The 27812-nt window shown below is 39.9% G+C and overlaps 1 protein-coding gene across 11 annotated transcripts in view; it reads right to left on the reverse strand.

The window, feature by feature from the left end:
• Positions 1 to 27812, reverse strand: part of LOC117525661 (teneurin-3) — a 564186-nt gene that overhangs the window by 174863 nt on the left and 361511 nt on the right. For all 11 annotated transcript variants that reach the window (XM_034187585.1, XM_034187583.1, XM_034187580.1 and 8 more), the window contains 5 exons: positions 26952 to 27207; positions 25666 to 25767; positions 23354 to 23548; positions 12415 to 12615; positions 3475 to 3660 (listed from right to left, as the gene is read on the reverse strand). In XM_034187585.1, coding sequence (XP_034043476.1) covers positions 3475 to 3660; positions 12415 to 12615; positions 23354 to 23548; positions 25666 to 25767; positions 26952 to 27207 — 940 coding nt within the window. The remainder of the gene's footprint in view (positions 1 to 3474; positions 3661 to 12414; positions 12616 to 23353; positions 23549 to 25665; positions 25768 to 26951; positions 27208 to 27812) is intronic.

The following is a 27812-nucleotide window of genomic DNA, read 5'->3' on the forward strand; positions in this document are numbered from 1 at the left end:
AAGAGAGGGATGAAAGAAAGTAGGAAGAAAGAAAGGAATGAAGGAAGGATGGAGGGAAGGAAGGAAAACATTAGTGCAGAAAGTCAGGCTGCCATCGATTACCAAAAACTATTTGAATTTCCTGATGCGTTATCTAATCGCAGAAATTGAAATGTGATTCATGAGGCAAATAAATTAATGAAGGCAGAAAATATACTGTCTGAATCTTTCAACATCACAGTAAACATATGACAGTACTTCGGGTAAGACGTATTGAAAACTCTTTGTGCCAATAAAGTACTATTTCCAACAGATTTTGCAATGTGCACAATTTATGGATTCACTTAGTGTACTGCTCTATACCCAATCCGTAAAAAAAGATGAATAAGCATTCAGGATTGTCAAGTCAAGTCTGAAAGCATGTGCTGGCATAACGCATCACTGTATCCACCACACCACGCATTTGCCTTGGTCCTGGATGGCCACCACCCAGGCAGGCAACAAATCCATCCCCACCTCTCGAAAATAACCATCAATCTGCCGCAGCCAGGTGAAGCGTGGGCGTCCCCTTGGTATTCTCCAACCCCAAGAGTCCTCAACACAGAGACACCTGTGTGCTGGGTCATGCACAGAGAAATGTGCCACACAGCCAAAATGTCATAGCTGATGTTCCCTCACAATGATACTCCTCATCTGAGTCTCATCTCCTCACACAAAGTCATACCAGCAGTACCTAAGGATCTTCCAAACAGATCTAGTACCAAAGACATCCAGTCATCACCTTAGGTTACTGGTGGTTACCATGCAAGTCTCCAAAGTATACAGCAAGACAGGAAGCACCGCCACCCTAAAGACTTGGACCTTTGTTCTCCTGCAAAGATACTAGCATCACCAAACACCTCTGTCCAGCGACGTCATGGCGCCCAGGTGTCTCACAATCTCAAAGGCTGCGATCTGCTGAGATGAATTTCTCTACAGATTCAACACTTTCATTGCACACAGATACAGTCTGATGGCTGAGTCCAGGAACTCGCTGAAAGAGGTGTCCAAGTTGGTGTTTTTCCAGGATCTTAATCTTGATCCAGGACCAACTCAGACACCATTATTCCTTGCTCAGCTTCTCAAGCATCCACTGATTCTGCAACCTTCACAAAATAATCCACTTAGTCAAGGTCAGTAAACCTTTCCTCACCAACAACGGCCTTTCTAGGCAACTTTGTAAATTTGAGTGGCCTGTGGGCCTTTTCAGAGGAGGAATGTCTCAAGTGTATTTTTTTGAGTAATGCGTAAAAACAAAGTTAACTATAAAATATGCAAGAAAATCATGTCCACGATGCCCACATTAGATTGCTTCGCTGGAAATTTAAGGATTTTACACCAACAAAGAGACAATGAAACAAAGAAAAAAAAAAAACCCAACATATTATTTTGTGAGAGACATAATTAGGCTCCGACTATCACCAGATTTTTATGGTTGGAAATCAGTTAAATGAAGTAAGTAGTCTATTATTTAGAAAGAAGGATGGGTCACTTTGTAAGCTGAGATATAACCACATTTAAATACAAAAAGAGCCACTAGTGGTCAGCTGAAACTGTTTTTTAATGTGGAAACAATTCCATCACACACTGAGACAGCTAGTACAGCTCGAGTGTCCAGGAGTCCCTCTCAGAAAAGACTTAAATAAGATGAAGAGAAGGAGGGAGAAAAAACGGGAGGACACAAGAAAGGCCTGTAAATATTCTGTCACCCATGTTTAAGCCACACTATCCATCTAAACAAACAAGCTGTTTGTTGGATAAGCGCTCTAAATGGATTTGTCCTCATCTCACTGTTGTTATGCTCTCAGCATCCTTCTCCTGAGTGTTTGTGTGTGTGTGCGTGTGTGTCTGTCTCAGTGACAACTGAAGCCAATTTGCAGCTTTCTTTCGGTGACATTGTAGCTGTCTGACAACAAATAGCTCTATATAAGTGAACGGGTTGGTGCTGAGCTTAAACCAACAGAAAGGCCTCCCTCGTCATCTGTCCCACTGTTAACCATCACAACATGACAAGATGTGGTTTATCGCCTTAATGTGGACACAAACGGAGGTAAACCTCACAATTATATTGTAGTTACAAAACAGCATTGCACCAGAGAGCATTACGGTTACACAACTCCATTCTCAAACTGTTCAGCTGACATTCATTACTCATTCCCAACCAGTACAGTGACTTCTAAAACCTTAATGAGGGTTGCCCAAAGCCAATCCAAGTTTGAGCAGAATCTGAACATTTTATAGAAGGTTCATGGGGTTCTATCTTCCACCTGGTGGAAACCAACATGCAGCCCAGCGCAGGTCTCATTGCTCATAAACTCCAAGTCTAAAGTTCAGTGCTGTATAATGAGGACAACACTCAAACACGACTTACATAAGTAGTTTCACAATGCATGGGCACCCTATTTGCCTGCAAATGTCCTCATCGGAGCCCTATAATGATGTATGAGTATGACAACATATTACAGCCACAGTATTTCCTGTCCTTGGTTTGTTCATGTACGTTGCAGTCTGTACTACGCTACCTCTTACAACAGTTAATATGCAGTGGCTAAAACAATCTTCTCATAATGTACGTGCCTGTCTTTAATTTTGTTGTTGTTCCTGGTCAGACAGCAAATACATTTTTGTGCACAGAATGTATCATAACAAGATTTAACAAGCTGTGCTACACACATTGGCTGCAATAAGGCACGTTAGTTGTGTTTTCCATTATATGGTATCATAAATGAGAGGTGGTTATTGATTTATGGCACTTTGTTCATGTCCAGATTATAATATTAATAATAATAATAATAAATATCCAGGTCACTCCATATCTAACAATAACGATGGACTTAGTTTAGCCACTCTAAACTATGAAATATTGAGCATCCCTGATGTAATGGAATATTTTGAAAGCCCACATATGACTTCCTATTCATATCTAATAGTAACCACAGGAATGTTGCCTCTGGTTAATGAGTTACAAGGCTTAAAATGTTTTCCCAGTGTCTATTGTTATTGGAAAAAAAATTGAACTTGAGCTGTGACTCTGAACTTGAAAAGTTAATGACTTCAACCTTGGGTGGGACATAACTAATGTACAAAACTTTGGTTAAAATTCCTCAAATAGTTGTTGAGATATTTTGTTAAAGGTCACACAGACACACACACACACATGCAGGTGAAAACAACAAGCCCTCCGGGGACGGGTGGTAGGCTGAACTAAAGCGTGTAAAAGACACCATCTTAAAAAAACAATCTGACGCAGTGGAGGTGGACATGCACTTCATCTGAAGACATCAGCAGAATCAAGGAACCAGCAAACACAATGCACATCCACAAACAAAAGAAACAAACAAGCAACAGGTAGAAACCATGTTGGAGTCACAATCTGTTTCCTTGTCTGTCCTTTTCTTTTCTATCTCACTTTCAATCCTGACACATTCCTGTTCCGTGTGCGTATGATTCACTCACCAATGTTACAGTGTTCCCCAGTCCAGCCCTGGTCACACTCACACTTCCCTTCCTTACAAACGCCATTCTTGCTGCACAGCGGGTGGCACGCCTTCTGGTCACACAAGCTTCCTGTCCAGCCCTCTTCACACCGGCACACACCGCCATAACAAATGCCATGGCTGCCGCAGTCGACTGCACACACTTCTGTTGGAGAAAGAATGATGGAAATGAAAGGGATTACCAAAGCCTGTCAATGTTCAGTCAGTAATTTTCAGTCATGTTGGAAATTAAACCAGGTTTAAAAGAAAACCATGACACAATGACGGAATATCCTGGTTTGCCAGAGAAACCCTCCTGGACCCTCTAAGGATTTCCAAGGTATGTACAAGGTTCTGACATGCATATCCACGAAAATGAGAAAGGCACTTTAGTGTACATCTTTGTCTAAAACTTTAGCAAATCACTTGACGAAAAACATGTAGATCAATTAAGATCCCCACACATATTTTCAGTGTGTCTCTGTTTGTACCATGAGCAAAATAGCTTGCTGGTGTAGAACTGCGTTTCAAAATGAAGTAATTTGTTTCTCACAGTGTATTTTTGTGTGAGTGTCTGTGCAAGTGCATGTGTGTGAGACAGAGTGGTCGATGGTTACATTTTCTAAGCAGCATATCCATGTGTACACAGTACGCACTCCACTGGCCTCAGGCCAGTGTGTAATGTTTGTGTTGATGTGTGTCATTGTCAAACAATGCACACAACCATTTGTACATAGTTCCACCAAGTCCTTCAGCAACAACTCTGGAGTCAAGCACAGCTGTATTATTACTCTTGATGCTCTATTGCAGTCATCATACATACTGCTGAACCGCCGCTTCCAGCAGGTATTGTTATCAAGTATATAACAGACTAAAAGGTCTTCACAACTCAGAGGAGTTGGTAAGGTTAGACCTTACCCACATGAAGCACCATAGAGCAATTTTGTGATTCACACTGAGTGGTTTTAAGCCCAAGAAGTATGTATGGCTGAGCAATGTGACAAATCTGCAGTATGTTACTAAAAGCCACATAGTTCTGCTCACCAAGAAATAAGACATTTTATTCACCTTTGAAGTGGCATACAGGAATATAGATCATTTGCCTTCTAGCATTCTCCATGGATGGTCAACCTGCTGCCACGTGCCATAAAACTACAGGACCAACATCTTGAAAATGTCAACAACTTTGTTTGAACTGAAAATTCATCACCTAAATGTGATTTACATCAATAAAGATGCCAAGCACAGCTTCAAATGTGCAGAGTCTGACTTTCTAGATCTTTGAACACAAGTCATTCAGAACTGGAATATTCGTGCCAACACCAAGATACTCATGGAGAAGACCGTTATCAGTCCTATAAGTCTGTGTGGACTGGAGACTCTGGTCACCTATTGCTGATGGCTCAATCATCTTGACTCTTTTATTCAATCAGTGCTTTCTAGCATCCTGTAGATCAAGTGGGAGGACCAGAGAACAGGCAAAACTACATACACCGAAGGCATTATTATCACTGATCACCTTTATGTGAGCAGGTGTGCAGAGTCATTCCCTGGTAGTGACAGACATGGCAAAATAATCTCAGTAAAAGGCTAAAACAATGGCGGCTGAAAGTAACATGGCAGCATTTGTTCACAGCATAGATTTTTTCACAGATTAGCATGGAATTTTAAGCAACTTTAGGATGAGACATAGTTAATTTAATTGCCTCAAAAATAGTGGATACTTAGCCAAATTAGGATCTGCCAGAATGGAGTTGTGCTACTACAAACAGGCATTTTGATGAATGAATGCAAAACATATAATGACATATAATGCTGATAACTTATTGAAATTCCTGAAAAGGAGGTTGTCATTGTACCAGTAGCCACCAGGGCGATGAGTGCTGCAAGCTCACCACTAATATGCCAGTGTTTCATGAGCATGTATTTAGACTAGGCTTGTTTATCTTTATTTCTTTACATCTTGGTCATTTTAGCCATTAGAAGTGCCAACATGGCTCAAAATAGGAAGTTTGCTGGTCCTCCCCTGTATTTACCAGGATTTCTACATATTAGAGCAGAACATTAAATAGTTTTTATGAAATTTGAAATTTTTAAGACTTTTGCAGACCCATTCTCCGACTGGCTATATTAATCCTATACATGCGCTGCTAATTACAAGGGAGTATCAAATCTCAAAATCAGTGATTCCCAAAGTGTGGACTACTGTCTCCCTCCCTATGGAAGTGATATGTCAAAAATAATTCCTGCAAAGTCTATTGTCCACCATCATGTCTTTGGATGTTTACTGTACAAATTTACGTCCGCCTGCATCAAGTGAGTGATCTTCTCTTTGGAACTGCAAAGATAATATATTCTCATCCTTTGCCAAGCCTATGCAATATCCAACTGTTATTTACCAAGTTACTGGTCATGTTGAACAATCACGGTGGTCACATCAAACAGAAAAGACCAAGATGGAAACTGCGAACAATGCTGCCAAAAGATTTGTCTTCTGTTGCATTAAGTCTGCCATCCTTCACAGAAGACCTTTTCCAAGAGGACTGGTCTCAACATACACCTACGAATACATCGGTAAGCCTGATTTTAGAACACCATCACCCTCGTCTTTGAGGGATTGCCATGACGACAACGATGTGGGTGTGCAGCTGTGAATGATTCTGACAGATCATTAGAAATGGTCAAGAACTAGACTGAAGACAAGGAATATGTATTTGTGAACCTGTGTGAATATCTGTGCCAAAGAGGCAGAATATTGGAGGATGTGTGTTTGATGGTTCTGACAACGTGGCAAGAACAAAGACAAACACACACTCTTTCACTCTCGCGTTGATTTTATGTTGGGCCATCTATTTCTGATCTGTAGTTCTCTTTTTGCACATCAGTTTTGCGAACATTCATATTCTGCTTTTTTGTCTCACACCAGTAAATGGTGCTTTGCCACCACATTAGAAGCCACAATGCTGTCAAGAACATTTGACAAAAACATGATGACACAGAAGGTTTTTGTTTGGGTGATAAGAAGTGAAAGTATCCAAATTAAGACAACACCAGAAAACGCAAAAGACATTTAAAAATAAATAAATAAAATCCTGCCTCAATTTAACTGCAGATTTTTTTCCATCAAAGAAGGTCTTGCAAACTCAAAAACGCTTAAAAACACAGCGAACACAAATAAAAACTGCAGCAGATGCAACAATTTAATATGACAACATGAGACAAATTCACAGAACATGCAAAGAAAGAAAGGCTTTGCAAATTTCACACAACAATGGAAACATTAACAAAACAGTGGGAGTAATAAAAACACAATGGGCATGCAAACAACACAACTAGAAATGTTAGCAACACAACACAAACATTAACAACACAACAGAAGCACTAACAACACCACTAATAACACAACAGATGCACAACCAACACAACAGAAGCACTAACAACATCAGTAGTATCACAACAGAGGCACAACCAACACAACAGAAGCACTAATAACATCATTAATATCACAACAGAGGCACAACCAACACAACAGAAGCACTAACAACATCATTAATATCACAACGGAGGCACAACCAACACAACAGAAGCACTAACAACATCAGTAATATCACAACAGAGGCACATCCAACACAACAGAAGCACTAACAACATCATTAATATCACAACGGAGGCACAACCAACACAACAGATGCACTAACAACATCACTAATAACACAATGGGCACACAAACAACACAACAGAAGCACTATTATCACCACGGAGGCACAACCACCACAACAGATGCACTAACAACCTTACTAATAACACAATGGGTGCACAAACAACACAAGAGAAGCACTAATAACACAATGGGTGCACAACCACCACAAGAGAAGCACTAACAACATCACTAATAACACAACGGAGGCACAACCACCACAACAGAAGCACTAACATCATCACTAGTAATGCAACAGAGGCACAAACAACACAACAGAAGCACTAACAACATCACAAACAACACAACAGAAGCACTAACAACATCACTAATATCACAACAGAGGCACAAACAACACAACAGAAGCACTAACAACATCACTAATATCACCACGGAGGCACAACCACAACAGAAGCACTAACAACATCACTAATAACACAACGGAGGCACAACCACCACAACAGAAGCACTAACATCATCACTAGTAATGCAACAGAGGCACAAACAACACAACAGAAGCACTAACAACATCACAAACAACACAACAGAAGCACTAACAACATCACTAATATCACAACAGAGGCACAAACAACACAACAGAAGCACTAACAACATCACTAATATCACCACGGAGGCACAACCACCACAACAGAAGCACTAACAGCATCACTAATATCACAACAGAGGAACAACTAACACAACAGAAGCACTAACAACATCACTAATATCACAACGGAGGCACAACTAACACAACAGAAGCACTAATAACATCACTAATATCACAATGGAGGCACAACTAACACAACAGAAGCACTAACAACTTCACTAATATCACAATGGAGGCACAACTAACACAACAGAAACACTAACAACATCATTAATATCACAATGGAGGCACAACTACCACAAATGAAGCACTAACAATATCACGAATAACACCAATAATAAAGTTATGAATATCACACACTGTATCAGCCGCAGCACTCTTCAGCATTCGTTAATAGTGTGGTTCATTTAAGTGGTGTATTATATTCTGCCTTTATCTGACCGCAGAGGACCATGGCTGCCAGCAAAGAACGTGGCTGATGACCCGTCTAACAAACCCCAACACTGACCAAGAGAGGCAGTACAATGAACTCCATTCCCGCACTTGTACAGTAGTGGAGAGGATAATCGGCCTGCTGAAGGGACGGTGCTGCTGCCTGGACAGGTCGGGGGTGGGGGGGGGGGGGGGTGCTGCTGTGCTTACTTGAGAAGGTGTGCCACATTGTGATGGCCTGTGGCATCCTCCACAACCTGGCATACCACTGCCAGAGCAGAACATCCACCTCAACAGAGGAACTGGATGCTGGACCCATCAACTTCAACCCACCCCTGGAAGCCAGATGGGCCCAGCTCATCTGGCTTCCAGGGGTGGGTTAGTGCATCTGTTCCAGGTACCAAATAAAATAGAACTGTGTGTCTCCACCTTCATTTATTAATATCTCTCGCTCACGCTTTTCTTTTATAGTAATTTCTTTTCTTTGTTCATGTGGAATGATCGGACAGAGAGGGGAATCCCAGGTCCCAGGTCCCACTTAAATAAATTTGCATATTTAAATAGGGGTGTGGAAAGGGATGAGTTTGGCACATCTGCATGTGTGTTCAATTCCACATTGATTGGGAGGTAAAAAAGGAACGTGCTTGGATCCATGCGTACGCACATTTTGATGCATCTGAATTTTTTGCGACTATGACTGGTTTTTAGCGTAGGCTATGTTTCAGTAGGAAATCCACACAAGTCTTTGTACATGAGGCCCCTTGTCATTTGAAGAGTGGTCACAAACCTTTTACCTTCACGTGGGAAAAACTTTTCTATGGGGTTCAGGAAGAGTGAGTATGGAGGCAACAAAAAGACAGACATCCTGGGATGCGCAGCAAACCAGCTAGTGACTGCAGCAGAGTGGTGGGACCCCTCATTATCCCACACAACAACAAATGTTGTGTTTCTTGCCCTCTGACCTCTCTCCCCTGCTGGCTCAAGTTGATTATGGAGGTTATCCAAGAAAGAAATGAGCCTCTCTGTATTGTACAGACCAATAAGTTTGCACAAAGGCACACCACCATTGGAGAGGGCTGCACACACTGTAACGTTTGCTCCTCTCTGGCCTGGGATGTCCACAGATGATCTTTGCCCAATGAGTTTTCTTCCTCTGCTTTTTATTGTCAATATTTTACTAAGCACTGCACAACACTGATGCTGCAGACTGAAAATATTTATTTCTTACCATACTCAGTTACAGTACCTGAGTGCTGTATTTTAAATTAAGCACATGTGTGCTTCCACACCTGGTAGATGTGATTATTCAATTTTGTTCATTAGTGTGGTCATTGGAAAGCCGAGGCTTTGTTATGAGGAGGAAGTAACCTCACATTCCTTATCTGTGTCTAAGGTGTGAAAATGCATGTAGAGACTTCCAAATCACTGTGTGTAATTTTTTCAAAAAGGGTAAAACTGAGTCTGTGCTTGTTGTTGTGCATCTCTGGACAGGTGTTTTGCTTCTTGAGTGTAAAGATCTGTTAATTTTGCAAAAATGTACATTTTAGTGTAGAAACAACTGTAAAAACTGTAAGTTCTACTCTTTGATACATTGCAAATAAAACAAATAAATAAAAAAAAACATGAAAATATAGCTAGCATAAAAATAAAATCATGAATAATGTTAAAAATAAAATAAAGAGAGCAGGTAGAGATAAAAAAAAAGTGAAGCACTGCGATGCACTGAATGGTTCGTCAGTTAAAGTCCTCCAGGCAGAAACTGTTGTTTGTGTTGTTTCTACTTTATTTTGTGTTGTGAAGCTTTGCAAAGTGTTGCCATTTGTCTGCTATGTAGACCATGTGCTCCAAGTGCACCTTTGATTTTCAAATTGCAGCTCTTAAATATCTTTCATATAAATATCTTCCTGACCTGTACATTTGTCTTCAGAGCTCTTCATGATACTAGTTGGCCTTTTTTTTTAAATCAAATATTATTTTGTGCATAACCATCAAATTCATAATTATCCGACAAGGCAGACCTCACATTTGCATTTATTTTTGCATAGGATGACTTGTTATCAGCGTCACATCAGATATCATGGTGTTAAATCTTGGAATGATACGGTACATCTTCTAAATCCACCCATCACTTTATACAGATATAAAAGTGGTTTAAAAGTAAAGCTCCAGTATGAGTACTTATAATGTCAATTTAATTACATTGTTTAATTAATTTAAATTATTCAAACTTTGTGAATTGATATAATGCTTTTGTATATTGTTGTGATATTTTTGTTTTTTGTTTGGGAGTGGTAGAAGCCTCTTTGGCTTCTACCACTCCCTTGCACAGTATGCTTATATTGTGTATATATATATAGAGAGAGAGAGAGAGAGAGAGAGCGAGAGAGAGAGAGAGAGAGAGAGAGTAACATTTGTCATGAATTTCTATTGTGCTAAATAAATGAAATGAAATGAAAAATGTTTTTTTGTGTTTTTTTTGCAATTGTTCTTTGCTTTTGATGGTGATATCTTAATTTGGCAGTACTGTGGCCCCAATTATCACTGTATAAAAGTCATGCTGAGTTCTGTTTTGTGATGATTAAAGCATGAATCATCAGTATGTTTCCAACAGTGGTAATTCCTTTGACACTTGTCCTCCTGTATTCCTTCTGTATTCAAAAGAAAAATCTCCCATCTGTCGTGGACGTGTGCATAACATACTATACCTGAAGAATGTTGATCCTCTATTTTAGCCATTTTTCACTGGATGCCAAATAGTTGTAGAATTGATTTTGAGATATGCCTGAATGCAGCATAGCCTTTGGCTATGCCATTGACCTTTACAAGCTGATATATAAGATCCTCAGGCAAAGCTCTCATAGCCTTTTCAAACTCCTGCCTACATTCGAAAGGTGAACTTGCTTTTGCAATCAGCGATCTTAAGCTGCAGAAAGGTGTCCTGCCAGAGAATATAACCTAACTTGAGTTGTCCTTTAATCACTGTTCAGTTTTCTTTGCATTTACAGGTTTTGTACAACGGTCTGTTTTACTCATATTAGGCTGTGTTTGTCTTCTTTAATGCATAATTCTGGAGGGCTCTCATCCTCTGATACTCCTCTCGTAATTATGTTCTGCAATTATAAGTACTTTATCATTTTCATTTTATGCTGATCTTGGTCTTGTTTATCTTCTCTTACTGATTCTAAAAAGTACTGACTCATGCTGTTTTGAAAAGTGCCCCAAAATTGTTTAATCGACCATTTCTATAGTAAATGAAGCAAATTTCTTTGAGTAACAAGAAGGGGCACCCAGAGAGGCCACAACTGCAAAATAAGTCTGTCTGAGTCTGTGTAATTTTGTCTTTCTCTAATTTATGGTTGTGTGCAGCCTTGATAATTAATTAGTTTTGTCCAAATTTGAACCACTTCATTCTTGACTAACACACAAGTCTTCCACTATAATAATAATAATAATAATAATAATAATAACCCATAGTGGCTCCAAAGTATTTGAGTGAAACAGTTATGAATTCATATTAGTGTTTAATAATAACCATTGGTGTATCTTAAAGCAATTCTTCCAAATAGCCATTCTAAATATCTCCTGTATAAGCACTGGGCTCAGATTTTAACTTTGGCCTGTGACCTTGACTTACCTGATTTTTCGTCAACATCAAAACACTTTTTCCTTGACTGATGCTCAATCATTCCACCAAGTTTGGTGCAAATCAGACAAAGACTCCTTGTTAGGTTATTTTGTAAAGTTATTTTGTTTACAAGCAGACAAATACACAGGACCAAAATCAATACCCCTGTATACATTGTATCTGTGCACATGGAAAAATATTCAACCCCCCCCCCCCCAATTAAGACTGGAAATAAGTAAAATAAATATTGTTACACTTTTGTATTTTCTTCAAAGACACACATTTATACACCTTTTAAGCAAATTAATACAAGTTATCAGGTTTTCTAAAGACAGATATTAAAGTTAGCAGCCACAAATACCCGATAGATGTTGAGGTGGTGCATCCTTAAAAAAAATAAAATAATTTGTACCCCTGCTTCTTTGGTGAAGGATCATGTCATTCCCCCTCTCCACCACCACCACGCAAGTTTATATAATAACCCAATGAAATGAGCCCTGATTAAACAATTAGCAAAAGGGCTAAAAGGTGAACTTTACTGTTAACACACATACAGTACCTAGAGAGCAGTCCGGCCCGGTCCAGTTCTGGTTGCATGCACAGGTGCTGGTTTCAGCATTGTACATGCCGTGACCTGAACACTGGTCTGGACACATAGCTTTGGCAACCTCACAGCTGGCTCCGCCCCATCCTGGTTGACAATGACACTCTCCATGAATGCACACACCATGGGAGGAACAGCTGGGGTCTATGCAGTCCACTGGAGGGAAAAGAGTACGAGAGAGGAAAAACGGCTGTTAAATTGCAAATACCTTGAAATTGGCAAGGAGCTTTAAAAAAAATACAGTGCTGTGGGAGATGTCTTATGCTGCATTCCAAAGCGTAATCCCTTCCATTATAGCAGAATCTGTCATCTGCAACGGCAGACGTTAGATGATGATGTGAGACAGTGTTAATGAGACGGGCAATAATTTACTTACATTCAGCAGCTTTTTGGTGTTTTGCACAGTGTTAGATTTAAAACAAGCTCTCATTCTGATTGTTGATTTTTAAAAAACTACTTTTTCTGATGTCACAGCTTAATTTGTCTCCACATTGGTATACAAGTTATTCCTTTTAACCAACATAAAACACTGTGACTATGCATGAAAACAATCTCTTGGTGTTCATCTCTCACCATCATCAACCGCGGTGTGCAAGTGCCTCTCTCACCACCGGCGGTGGTGGAATTTTCCAACATCTCATAAAAACAAGGGACTATTCAGTTTATCATCTGCTGCACACCGTCAACATGTGAATGCAACATTAAGCACGCTGGTGTTTCTGCATAACCTGAGCTTTTTTCTTCATTAGCATGCCAATAAAAGCACAAATATGAAATTGACAAATCTTAATGAAGCAAGCAATCAAACAAAGTTTTATTAAAGAAACCTGTAGAGTAAAAAAAAACTTTTTGGGTTTAGAAATGCCTGATTACTTTGAAGATAATAATAAGTAATGAATGGATAAGGATAATCAGGGAAATAATGAATGAATAATGAATCGATTAAAACGGTGTTACTGCAAAACTATCAGATACTTCAGCCAAAATAATTTGGTTTAATAAAGGGTGACATTTGTCTTATTTAGGCTTAGTTCTCTTTAATGTTTGAAATTTTGAAGATTTTTAGAAATTCTGCATCAACTTCACCCAAGTTATTTTTAATGTATTTCTTTATATATATTCACAGTGAAATTTAAGGTTACTATACTGCTAAAATTTGCAACCCCATCTTCAAACCAAATATTCAGTGGCCATTTACAAAATCAATTGCTCTTTTAGCAAAACTACAAACAATTTTCATCTTGTTAGATCAGAGTTGCTGTCAAGGCCTAACCACCCCCCCACCCCAATCTAACACTCACACACACACACACACACACACACACACACACACACACACACACACACACACACACACACACACACACACACACGCACGCACACACACACGCGCACACACACACGCACGCACACACACACGCACACACTCAAACTAGAAAAAAGACATGGATTTTCGCTTGAACAGCAATAATGTAGATGAGTGGGTGAGTGAGTTGGTCTATTAGTAGTTTTTATCAATGCCACCTTTCACTGCACAGTCCTGACATGGAAGTAATTAAACATCAACCAGTGATTCATAAATGTTAAATAAATATTCCACCCTGTCCTTTGCACAATAGAAGAGTTTTTCCCTGCACAGTGATGGATGGTATAATACTGAAAATCCCATACCATGGAAAATGTCACACAGGCCATTTCCACAGCCTGTGGTAACACTTCTGTGGCATTCTGCCACTCTGGATCTGGCACATAAAATAGTTTTTCATCACTGCCTGATGAAGAAAAACTTTGCTATATATATATATATATATATATATATATATATATATATATATATATATATATATATATATATATACACGAGGTCTGTCCATAAAGTATAGGTCCTTTTTATTTTTTTCAAAAACTATATGGATTTCATTCATATGTTTTTACGTCAGACATGCTTGAACCCTCGTGCGCATGCGTGAGTTTTTCCACGCCTGTCGGTGACGTCATTCGCCTGTGAGCACTCCTTGTGGGAGGAGTCGTCCAGCCCCTCGTCGGAATTCCTTTGTCTGAGAAGTTGCTGAGAGACTGGCGCTTTGTTTGATCAAAATTTTTTCTAAACCTGTGAGACACATCGAAGTGGACATGGTTCGAAAAATTAAGCTGGTTTTCAGTGAAAATTTTAACGGCTGATGAGAGATTTTGAGGTGACACTGTCGCTTTAAGGACTTCCCACAGTGCGAGACGTCGCACAGCGCTCTCAGGTGGCGTCATCAGCCTGTTTCAAGCTGAAAACCTCCACATTTCAGGTTCTATTGATCCAGGACGTCGTGAGAGAACAGAGAAGTTTCAGAAGAAGTCGGTTTCAGCATTTTATCCGGATATTCCACTGTTAAAGGAGATTTTTTTAATGAAAGACGTGCGGACAGGTCCGCGCGTCGGCTCGCAGCTGCCGCGACGCTCCGCCACAGGAAAAACACCTCTGTTGGAAGCCTTAAGGACAAGTTGGAACATGTCCAGCTGTTAAACAATTTCTCATATACTCACTCCACTGAAAGCCATCAAAAGCCGCCTGGATTTTACAAATGGTTATCAACACGGAGGTGTTTTTCCTGTGCCGCCGCTCCGCGCCGGCTGCGTCCCGACGCGCGGACCCGTCCGCACGTCTTTCATTAAAAAAATCTCCTTTAACAGTGGAATATCCGGATAAAATGCTGAAACCAACTTCTTATGAAACTTCTCTGTTCTCTCATGACGTCCTGGATCAATAGAGCCTGAAATGTGGAGGTTTTCAGCTTGAAACAGGCTGATGACGCCGCCTGAGAGCGCAGCGCGACGTCTCGCACCGTGGGAAGTCCTTAAAGTGACAGTGTCACCTCAAAATCTCTCATCAGCCGTTAAAATTTTCACTGAAAACCAGCTTAATTTTTCGAACCATGTCCACTTCGATGTGTCTCACAGGTTTAGAAAAAATTTTGATCAAACAAAGCGCCGGTCTCTCAGCAACTTCTCAGACAAAGGAATTCCGATGAGGGGCTGGACGACTCCTCCCACAAGGAGTGCTCACAGGCGAATGACGTCACCGACAGGCATGGAAAAACTCACGCATGCGCACGAGGGTTTATGCATGTCTGACGTAAAAACATATGAATGAAATCCATATAGTTTTTGAAAAAAATAAAAAGGACCTATACTTTATGGACAGCCCTCGTATATATATATATATATATATATATATATATATAAAAAATGAATGTTTACGAATTCAATGGTACAAATATTTCACCGAATTAAATATTCGTTCCATTGACAGAATGGAAAAACATTCATTAGTTGTTTTATATAACGGCTATAATAGATCCTTGTCATTTGATATTTTATTAATTAATAAACAACAGAAAAGGGACTTACATTTTGGTGTTCCACATCTGAACATCTGGTCATCTGAACAGCTCTTCATTGCATCCAGACAGTTTACAGCGGAGTGGATTTTTGTGTGTGTGTGTGTGAGTGCGTGTGTTGGAACAACTAGCACCGTCAGTTAGCTCAATCAAATCTTCTTCGCTTGTGTCATTGCCCCGCGTGCACAGTCCACACACGCTCACAAAAAAGGGACACACTTGTGCGTGCATATACTACCAAAAAAAGGACGGTGTATTTCCTCAGTGCAGCAAAAAAAAAAAAAAATCTGAGAAATTAGTCCAGCTTTTCATTGTAACTTCCTGCTAATAGCCTCTGTGTGCAGAGTGCAATGGTACCAAACGTATAGACTCAAATTGCACTCTAAATAGAACCAAATCACGCTCTAAATGTAATGCAGTACAAATGAGACGAATAATCCATGTCATGTGACATACAAAGTACCAATCAAATGACAAGAATCCACTCAGCCATTTTATATATATATATATATATATATATATATATATATATATATATATATATATATATAGACACTGTTACATGTTAGACATTTTTAGGACATCAAAAAAACTAAACCAAAACAAAACAAAAAAATTAATCAGGTTTTGTAAAATTTCTAAAATGATGCCCTTTAAACCCACAGTGATAAGTAATGTCTACATCATGAATTAAAAGAAATAAATATCTAAAAGTCAAAATGATGGTGTTACGAGGTCTGTTAGAAAACTATCCAACCTTTTTATTTTTTTAAAAAACTATATGGATTTGAATCATGTGCGCTTGCATCAGCCAAGCTTGAACCTTCGTGTGCATGCGTGAGTTTTTTCACGCCTGTCGGTTGCGTCATTTGCCTGTGGGCAGGCTATGAGTGAGCACTGGTCCAGCCCCCTCGTCGGATTTTCATTGTCAGGAAAATGGCTGAGCGATTGGAGCAGCGCTGAATCAAATTTTTCCAGAAACTGTGAGAGACAGCCAAGTGGAAACCATTCGGAATATTCAGACGGCTTTTGGTGAAGATACTCTGGGTGTCACACAGATTAAGGATCATTACAACCAGATTAAAGATGGCCCACAGCGCCGCGCTCCGAGTGGCCATCGACAGGCTGAAACGACCAGATAATTTCCAAAGTGAAGGCTGTGTTGATCCGGGACGTCGTCTGATTACCAGAGAAATTGTGGAAGAGGTGGACATCAGCACTTTTGCGGCACATTCCACTGTTACAGGAGATTTTGTAATGAAAGACGTGTGGAGGAATTCGTGCGTCAGGACGGAGCCGCTCATGGTGCACAAAAAAAAGCACGTCCGTGTTGGAAACCATTCGGAAGATTCAGACGGCTTTCGGTGGCTTTTCAGTCAAGTGAGTATCCGAGAAATTGTGTAACAGCTGGGCATGTCACAACTTGTCCTGTGAGACTTCCAACACGGACGTGTTTTTTGTTGTGCGCCATGAGCGGCTCCGTCCCGACGTGCGAATTCCTCCGCACGTCTTTCATTACAAAATCTCCTGTAACAGTGGAATGTGCCGCAAAAGTGCTGATGTCCACCTCTTCCACAATTTCTCTGGTAGTCAGACGACGTCCCGGATCAACACAGCCTTCACTTTGGAAATGATCTGGTCGTTTCAGCCTGTCGATGTGCCGCTCAGAGCACGGCGTGCCCTGCGCCACTGTGGGCCGTCTTTAATCTGGTTGTAATGATCCTTAATCTGTGTGACGCCCAGAGTATCTTCACCGAAAGCCGTCTGAATCTTCTGAATGGTTTCCACCTGGCTGTCTCTCACAGTTTCTGGAAAAATCTGATTCAGCACTGCTCCAATCGCTCAGCCATTTTCCTGACAATGAAAATCTGACCGGGGGGGTGGACCAGTGCTCACTCAAAGCCTGCCCACAGGCGAATGACGCAACCGACAGGTGTGAAAAAACTCACACATGCGCACGAAGGTTCAAGCTTGGCTGATGCAAGCGCACATGATTTAAATCCATATAGTTTTTTAAAAAAATAAAAAGGTCGGATAGTTTTCTAACAGACCTCGTATGTGTCCCCTTTAGTATTGCACATGTAAACAATCACTTTTACATCCAGTTTTCTTCGGCCAAGTTAGGAGATGGACACCTGAACATTCCCAAGACAATGATTATGTCTTGGACTTTATTTATATGAAATATGAAGAAATACAAACTATGGTATTCTATAGTAAATTTCTCAAAAAGTGAGAGACTGCATAAGGAGATTAGTGAGGAAAGCCACCAAGACACCCAGACAACCCCAAAGAAGTTATAGACTTCTGTGGCTGTGATTGGAGAAATTGTGCATAGTGCGAGTTTTGCATTTTGCATCACCAGTTATACAGCTTCATGATGAAGTGGTATAGAGAAGGTTTTTATTTAAAAAAACAACAAAAAAAAAACCAAACACTTGAAAGTTCAACTACAATTTGCCAGAAGGCACATCGGAGGTTCAAGCGTAGATTTGATCTGTTTTGTTGAAAGAAAATTCTTCTCTGTGCAATTCCACTATGAAGGCATGAGTGGAGGTGCCTCAGTTTACAAGACCGCAGTGGCTATACAAGGCCAAAGAGACGCCCATGTTGCACCTGACTGCAACAGATAAATGGTTATTTTTGAACAGTGGGGAGGAACTGGTTGTCTGCCTGGGTGGTTGCCATCCAGGACCTAAGGCGATTCTAAGGTGTGGGGAAGCAGCAAACCTGACCATTATCCTCTTGGGGTACTCGTCAGCACGTGTGGAATGCACAGTCAGTCAATACTGTATTGTTTGCAGTACTTACAGTATGCAATATCTAAACCCTGCTACGGAACTGTGGTTTAAAGAAAACACAAAATGCATTCACATTTCTGGAATAACACTCGCTGAATATTATTTTTGATTGGGTTTTTGCACCATCCAAAAACATTTGACTTTGACAACAGATACAACTGATTTTATAAGGCTGATTCAAGAGGTTCTGTAAACGTAATTTGAAAACTGGGTTTTGTGTTTACAGTATTGAGAAAAGAGTGGGAGGTTTCAGGAAATGTGTCTATGAAAAACTGCAATCCAGTTATGTGGCAAAGTAAGCCTCTATTAAAAGTAGTAAAGCGATTTTATTCAGTTTGACAGCTGAATAACATTAAGAAGGCCAGACGGGCCTTTGCTGGAGAGCATACAGTATTACCTAAAACAGCATATCTTACAACGCTAACAAGTTTATGACTTCGTCTTTACCCACTTTTATTGGTTAGTATTTCAGCCATACTTTTTCCACTGCACTTCTTGAACACAGTTTAATTACTTTTTGAATAATCCTGTGCGCGCGCGTGTGTGTGTGTGTGTGTGGCAGTCAGAGTCATCTGGGCAAAGACGACAGACTGTGAACATGAGCAGTGGGGCTGCAAGAAATTAACAAGGCACGTTATCCACTTGTGTAAGATGGTCAGTTGCCAGAAATGCCATGATTGGGAAACTAGCACAATCCAAACACACCACTGCCTGAAGTCCAACAGGCACCAAGTGACCTGTTGGTGAAACAAGGACTTGGGGAGGAAAGGCTGAGTAAGAGAGAGACACAGAGAGAGAAGAGAGAGAGAGAGAGAGAGAGAGAGAGAGAGAGAGAGAGAGAGAGAGAGAGAGAGAGAGAGAGAGGAAAACCGGTGTTGCAGACTGAACGGTCTGTCCCTCAAAACTGCCTCCACTGCTCAGTCGCTTATCTGAGACAGAGTCTCTTCACCCAAAGTGATCAAATGGATTAATGGGATTATTAACCATCAGATGACAAGGTAAAACCTCTTAAATCACTGTAAAGTCAGTTTTAAGCAGAAACGAAGCGATACTTGTGATACTCGCAGTGAACGCATCAGCTAGGAGCTCATGCAGCTGCGGTGCTCTGATTGTTTCTGCCGTCTTTTATTATGAAATAATGTTTAATTTATGTGGAAAAGCTTCAGATGATGACTGGAGTGCAGTTTTAAGCAGAAACGAGGTGATAATCAGTGAACCGCAGCTAATGACGCATGCACAGTGATGGCAGGGCGGACCGATTTTTAGTGGGGACTGTTTGGTCGGCGACAGCGTGTTTGAAAACTCAGCTAAACCAGTGACAGGGAGAAGAACTGGGAAAAGAGAGGAAGTCCCGGTTTGGAAAGGCAAGAACACTGTACAGTTGTTCTAGCTGTCTGAACATTTGACATTATGTTCCTAAGGCTTCTGGGCCAAAACTAACCAAACTTGACACATGTTTGCCATAGCAACAGTAACCTGATTTACATATTAATTAACTCCTGGGTTCACTGAGGGGAAAAATCATTTTTTCATTTAGCGACTATATTACTTGAGCTCAGTACAGAAAATTTTGACATCACCTACAACTGACTCCAAGGCAACTGCTGTGTACCAGATGACATTATTAGGTCAAGCGGTCATCCAGTTCGAATTTTTCTCCAGGGCTGGGTAGGGGATGTTCCATTTCCTGGCTTCTTATTTAACCTTGTGTCAGTGTTTGTCTTATGATCAAACCCATCACATCCTAGTAAGAAACATCCATCCATTCAATACCTGCTTGCTCCAGTTAAGGGTTACAGAGGTATTGGAGCCTATCCCAGCAGTCACAGGGCGTGAGGCAGGGTACACCCCGGACAGGACGCCAGTCTGTCACAGGGCCACAAACAGACAACCAAATACATTCACTCTCGCACGCACTCCTACAATCAATTTAAAGTTTCCAATTCACCTAACCTGCATGTCTTTGGATGTGGGAGGTTATTTTGTTTCCAGTAATTTAAGTCGTAGTGACGTGTAACAGGTAAATTAATGGTAAAACAGTGATTTTAAGGATGGTAAATGGACTGCATTTATATAGCGCTTTTCCATCTGCATCAAACGCTCAAAGCGCTTTACAATTATGCCTCACATTCACCCCGATGTCAGGGTGCTGCCATACCAGGCGCTCACTACACACCGGGAGCAATAGAACAAGGATAGAACAGACTTTTAGTGACAGACGGATTAAGCAGGAAAAAATGAAAAACGGACACAGGTGGACCATTATGAGCTAATACAATCCTTTATAAAGGATTGGTTCAGACACCGGTCAGTGAATCCGTGGATCGACTGAGGACATCCTAATTACTTGTGCTGTGATCCCATTGAGAATCAATACCTCTGTCAACGTTTCAGCTCACATGCCCCCCATGTGGGCAGCAGTTCCCAGCATATAAGCCAATTAAATGCTACCTGCTTCGCATTTAGTGGTGCACAGGTTAAATAAGGTACAAGCTGGTGAAGAAATTTTAGTCCACAGCAAGTGAAAAACATAATGTACTGCAGTGTAAGATGCAAAGCTTGGTTCAATACAGGGGTTTTATTTTGTTTTGTTTTTTTTATCTTGTACATCAGTGCTAAACACAAACCTGCTTCTGCAGTTGCCATGCACATTTCTCCCTGCTCTGCCAGTACATGATTAGCTAAGACTTTTCCCTTCCAAGCCTCGATTGGATGAACACACCTGGTGAGGTTATTAGCATTGGCTGGAGTTAAAAGTGGAAAATGTGCAGCAGAGGTGCTCTTTAGGAGCCCACTATTAGACAGCTTGTAGCTTTTTTTTAATGACATCTAATATGTAATTAAAATTGGATCAGATATTTTTAATGGAGCTTCTAAACAACATTTTTGACTTAATTTGCAGTTTCAGCAAAATAACATGTTTAACAGCGTTGTCCAAGAAATTTTATAATCACACTTATTGTCTCTTTCTGTTGCTTACAAATAATTAGTGTAACAGGACTGACCTAATTCCCAGTGACTATATAATTATATACATGGCATGCCCGCGTCTTTAAGATTAATATGCATTTACATGATGTGTAACAAAGTGACCTCGTGTTGCAAAATGCATGTATCTAACCAGCAAATAGTAGATTAGTATTGATCAATACAGATAAAATTAGTTTAGTGTGTAGATGGTGGCCAAACGTAGCCAGCGACCTGTCAGAAAGTGAACTCTAACAGTGTAAGCCCACATTATTTGAGTGTGTCAGTAGCCGAGAAATTAATTCATACCGTAGCAGCACTGCTTACTTGGCAGTCAGCAGAATCACAGTGAAGCTCACTCATGAAAGTCAGTGGGTTTAATAGCTGCTTTGCTTTCCAAAATTAGGTTGAACAAACTGTGGATGCAGTATTGTGTCAAACATTTAAGCAGATAAAATGTGCCCAATAATGAAGACTTGTTAAATATATACAATTTCTGAATGAATATACAACCCATTATGTTCTTCTCATAACAAAACTACATAATTTGCTTTTGGTGGTTTTCTGGAATTACTAAGAAAATTGGGCTTTTATAATCATATATATTATAATAGGGAAGTATTGAAACTTCAAAGTACATTTTCTGTTCAAACACCCATAAAGAGAAAAAAACAAACCCACTACTCATTATCAAATTTGCAGGGTGCCTGAAATGTTTGCACAGAACTGCAAATGTCTAAGGTCTTGTGTATAAAAATGAAGATATTAATTAATTAATTTAATAAATCCTGAAAATATGGCCAATTAAAGGCATGTATTTAACTGGAATTTTGACAGCAGAGAAAATGTTTTGTTTATGTTTTGTTTGATAAAATTGCACATATACACATTATATACACTGTGTGTCTTGCAAATATAGCAACAATAAGAATGACGCTGTTGTAAAGGAGAAAGCAGTGTTGCCAATTAGCGGATCTGTCACTACATCATCACCGTCGATTATGAGATGCCTTCAGGAAGTATATTTAAATTTTAAGGGAAAAAGGCTTTTGCAATATATCTTGTGAATTCTTGGGTGAGTTCACCAAATCTGCCACTGGGGGTTATTATAATTTCTAAGAGCTCAAAGCAACATCATCTTGATTGACAGGCCAACGGCCCTAACATACTCAGTTTACTGTGATATAAAATAAAATTAGTTGAAGTTAAATAATTTTTTCAAAGATGGGGTCAGGTTTTCATTTATCTTTGATATATTACTTAACTCATTACTATTAAAATAAATTTATTTTTACCTATTGAGTACTTGACTAATATTTCATGGCTAATTTAAAATCAATAATTTTGGACACTCTGGTAAAGCACTAGCTTTATTTTCTGTAGCTTTCAATGATCAGCAGCTTAAAGTACACAACAATTCTTCTTTTAAAATTATTTTAAAGCTTTCGATGTAAATTGTAAGCAGTGGAAATTATCATGAAAATTATGAAACAACTACTGGTTCTCTTCCCTTGTCCCTGCATTATATTGTCCTAGAGAACAAATTAAATGAATAAACCATGCTCTCAAACTGAAAGACCACTTTTGAATACAGCACATGAGTAAACTTCATATTACTTGGCACTCAATTTCAACTTTGTGTTTCTCCATTATGAAAGTGGCATTCAGTTTTCCATAGACAGCAACATGGTCTCAAGGTACCTATCATTTTAAATAAAGAAAAACAACTATTCTTACCTTCTTCACAATTATCACCCTTATAACCAGTATTGCAGATGCATGCACCCATAATGCAGATGCCATGCCCTCCACAGTGGATGTCGATGCATTGGTTGGCTGGAACATCACACTCCGTTCCTTTCCATCCGCTGTGGCACTGACAGCGACCACGGGAATACTGCCCATTACCGCTGCACAGCACTGGACAGGCAGCTAGAATAGACGAACAAGATGAGCAGGCTTAGATGCTTCTCTGTGAAGAAATTGTATTCTAAACACTGGCATTTAAGTAAAAATTATTACGACATCTTTGAAGAACAGAAGTCACAAAATCCTTCACAATAAAAAAATGAAAGCATTAATAAAGCAGTTTAAACATAATAGGAATAAATGAAATTTAAAAAAATGCAAGCCTGAACAAATGCTGCTTGAGCTTCTTTCACAGTCCAGTTTGGGTACTACAACCTTGACAACACAGTTTCACTTGGTTTTCAGGCTCGACTGAGGAAACACCAACTGGCTTTGGTCAGGTGGTTGCAAAGATGTCTGTGTTCCAGACTGATGGCAACATTCACTGAGGTAGAACATCTGACCATCCAGGGGTGTGAATATAATGACTAAAATGTCAAAAAGAAGCCTCAACTTCATGGGTCACCAGCGTAGAGCAGACAAAATTAGGAGACCTCTTAATGGAATTCACAGCAACATTATGCAGCATTTGTAAGTGGTTCAGAGATGACTGATGTGAATATTACATAACACCTAAATAGATCCTTGTCATTTGACTGGTAGACTGTATGTCACATGCCATTCTTTAGTTATTCCACTGAACAGAAAAATAGTCAATTTTTTTGGAGCTGGAATGGAATGTTGTCTCAGAGGTCATACATTCGCCATGGCCTCATTGAATGGAACATTCCATCTTTCAGTTCATCAAAACATTTTTACCATTGCACTTAAATATGCATTATTTGTATGGCAAACAAGTCCTTTTCTTTGTTATTCATCAGGGGTCAGAGTCCTGACATAGAGTGCATGAATGTAACCCATCATTTGTTCAACATAGGAACCAACTTAGAGTTTTTATTTTTTATTTTTATATTTGTGCTGACTTGGTAAATTAGGGGTGGTCACGTTCACATTTTTAAGATCTTTTTCTGTAATCCTTAATTGTACAACCACCCTAACAAAGGAATTCCATGTGTGAGATAAAAATGAGTCTAAATTAATTCATATTTTGAGAGCACATGCAAAATAATAAGTCAAGCTTTCACATCAGGGGCGAGTTTCACAAGATATATTATTACTAAGTTTGATTTTGTTGTCACAAAACATTATGTCTGTGAATAGACACATACTGATACTGTATCAGGACCACAGCAGGGGTGGTGGCCAAGTGGTTAATGCACTTGGTTTCAGTGCAGAAGGTTCCGGGTTCAAATCCCACCCCTGCCACATTTCTCCATGTAATGTGGAGTTGCGTCAGGAAGGGCATCCGGCGTAAAACCTGTGCCAATTCAACATGCAGATCCACCTTGGATTTGCAGTGGCGACCCCAAGTGCAAACAAGGCAGCAGCCGAAGGGACTTATTTTGTATCAGGACCAAGCAATGTATAGTTTGCAGCCAAGATTTCATGTGCACACAGACAGTAACCATATTGAATCTGCAACACTTAAATTGCGTTAGTGTACTACAGACACATTACTATACTAGAAAACATTTGTTGTTGGTTTTGAGCTGGAGAGTTTGTCCAAATGCTACCACATTTAACATTTTAGTGTAATTCTCTGCGATTTTACCTCTTCACCATCACTGGAGCTGCACTGTTCTCTACCTCAGCAAGTGTGGCCTCACATGTCTGTTACTTTATGGTTATGCAATATTTCAGTTTCCATTTTAACAAAGCAAACCATGTAGTTTCATATTTTGTGTGAATAAATTTGCTGCAATAGATTCCCCTCCAAAAAAGGTGGCAACTGTGTGTCATATATTTGCATCACAGTGTTAAAAAAAAAGACTTCAACAACAAAAAACACTAAAACTGCAGGTATGGCTTCATGTGACAAAGTGAGAGAAAATAGGAAATAGCTGAACACACAGGATTCCTTTGCAATTAATTAGGCAAAAGGTCAGTGCATTCTGTTAAGAAAGCAAAAAGAAGGCGGAGACGGTCACAGAGACTCAGCAGCGGTACAGTAAACCTTCAGCGTGTGCAGGTCACACTCACTGCTGGGATAACTTCCTAACAATTACTGACTCTCTGTGGGTGGCTGTGTGTACACGTGTGTGTGTGTCTGTGTCTGTGTGCGTGCGTGTACATGTGTTCACCTCGGGAGCAGTCAGGCCCAAGAAATCCAGCAAAACAATGACATATTCCTGAGAGACAATCGCCGTTTCCATGACAGTTCTGAGGACACTCCATAATGGACTCTGAGAGAGAGAGACAGAGAGAGAGCGAGCGAGGGGGGTGTGTGCAGAGGTTGGATCACTGTGGGATTTAATTGGGGAGGCTGAATATGCAACCGTCTAATTTAACACACACACACACACAGATTGTCCCTCTGCAGTCGCCGTAGTTACAGCCAGTCCAATTAACACATTCTCACATCCAATTACTCTCCTGCCTTTCTTTTGCTCTCTTTCTCCAGTTCTGTCTCACTCTATCAAGCCCCAGTGTTGGCTCCCTGCCAAACCTAACCGTGCACACACACATGCACGTGCACACCAAAAACACAGGGTTCTGTTCTTCAACATATACTGTGCTGTTATACCTCATGTGCAACCTTTTCTCGTCAATAATATTTACCTGGTAATCAAAACTAGTACATTGATAAATGTACTAAATAACTAAATAGCATCAAATAAATTAATTATTGTATTAAATAATTGCTAATGTATTTAATTATATTTATTCCTACTTTAATATTACAAAATGAGTAAATATACTGGTACTCATTGGAGTAGTATCTGTATATGTCAGTATAATAAAGGGGTGAAATGATACAGTGGCACTACAATATGATACATATCATGATACGCTCATCAATCCTGTTCACAATAATTACTCAGGCAGTTAATCAGTGGTGTGTATCAAACACAGATGAAACAAATTGTTCTGAAGTATAAAGTGATAAATTGTGATATTTGACTTCATCTGTTTCCTATTTTGATAATTTATTAATCATTTATGCTTCTTCAACAGGGCATTATTTCATCCATGTAGCAACTGACATAGTACTTTAAAAAAATAATATGGTTCAATACAGGCTCCACGACACGATTATTACAGTACACGACATATCGTTCCACCCCTGTAATATCTGCATTTCAGATGCATGTTGACTATAGGAATTTGATACAACAGCAGACATTAAAATGACCAACAGACATCAGTGTATCTGTGTATTCTGATCCTCAGTTCGAGAAACACACACACACACGCACACACACACACACACACACACACACACACACACACACACACACACACACACACACACACACACACACACACACACACACACACACACACACACACACACACACACACACACACACACACACTTCTCAGCCATGAATGCTTTCAAAATTACAAAAGCATTGCTGTGCCTCACCTATGATAATTGTGTTGTAAGAGACTTGTTCTGTGTTGCGTCCGTCATTGTAAAATGCCAGATGCCAGATGCCAGTATCCAAGAACTGAATGAAGCCGGCCTCGTGCACATTCACCGAGCGTGCGTGTCGGGTTCCTCCCCCAGCCTCCTCATCATGCGCGCTATCCAAGTGTGTGTACCCCACATCCACATCACTGAGGGCTCGTTTGTCTTTGGAAATAAGTCGGCTGCCATCCAGAAGCTCCACAAAGTCATACTGGAAGCCAGAAGCATGCAGACGTATAGCACTTAAAGAACATTTTCAGTAATAAAAAAAATATCTTTTCGAATGCAAAATACACTTCATTTAACTGCTTGGTTTGAAAAGCCTGGTCATGACTAATTCCTGCAAATGCTTTCTTGTGTCCTCTCTGTACATTCATAATATTGCAGTCTCAAGAGTCCACTAGTAGGACTCATCTCTTTTTTTATTAGAATCCTTACTCCACACATAGAGGATATTATGTAGATTTACTCAGCTCCTGTGGATTATCTAATGTGCTAACATGAAGGTGGCCGAGTATCAAGCTGTCCTTTACTGATAAGTGAATACTCCCTTGATAGATGGCATGATTCATTATACAAGGATATAAGTGCAGTCATAAAAGGGATTGCTCCATTTCGTAAGAGGCTTATCTTTCCATTATGAACATTCACGAAGAATTAAACGGATCGAGGCAACGGATGTGAGAGTTTGACATTTTGGGAAGCAGAAATTAATAGCACATTTGTTAAAAATAGAAAGGACAAAGATGTCTGGATGCTTAAGGACAGGGCTTGAAATGACTCTAAGTCAGGGAGTCCACAGACCTCATTTGGCAT

Source organism: Thalassophryne amazonica, chromosome 15, assembly GCF_902500255.1.
Source record: "Thalassophryne amazonica chromosome 15, fThaAma1.1, whole genome shotgun sequence".
In the NCBI taxonomy this organism is placed as follows: domain Eukaryota; kingdom Metazoa; phylum Chordata; class Actinopteri; order Batrachoidiformes; family Batrachoididae; genus Thalassophryne; species Thalassophryne amazonica.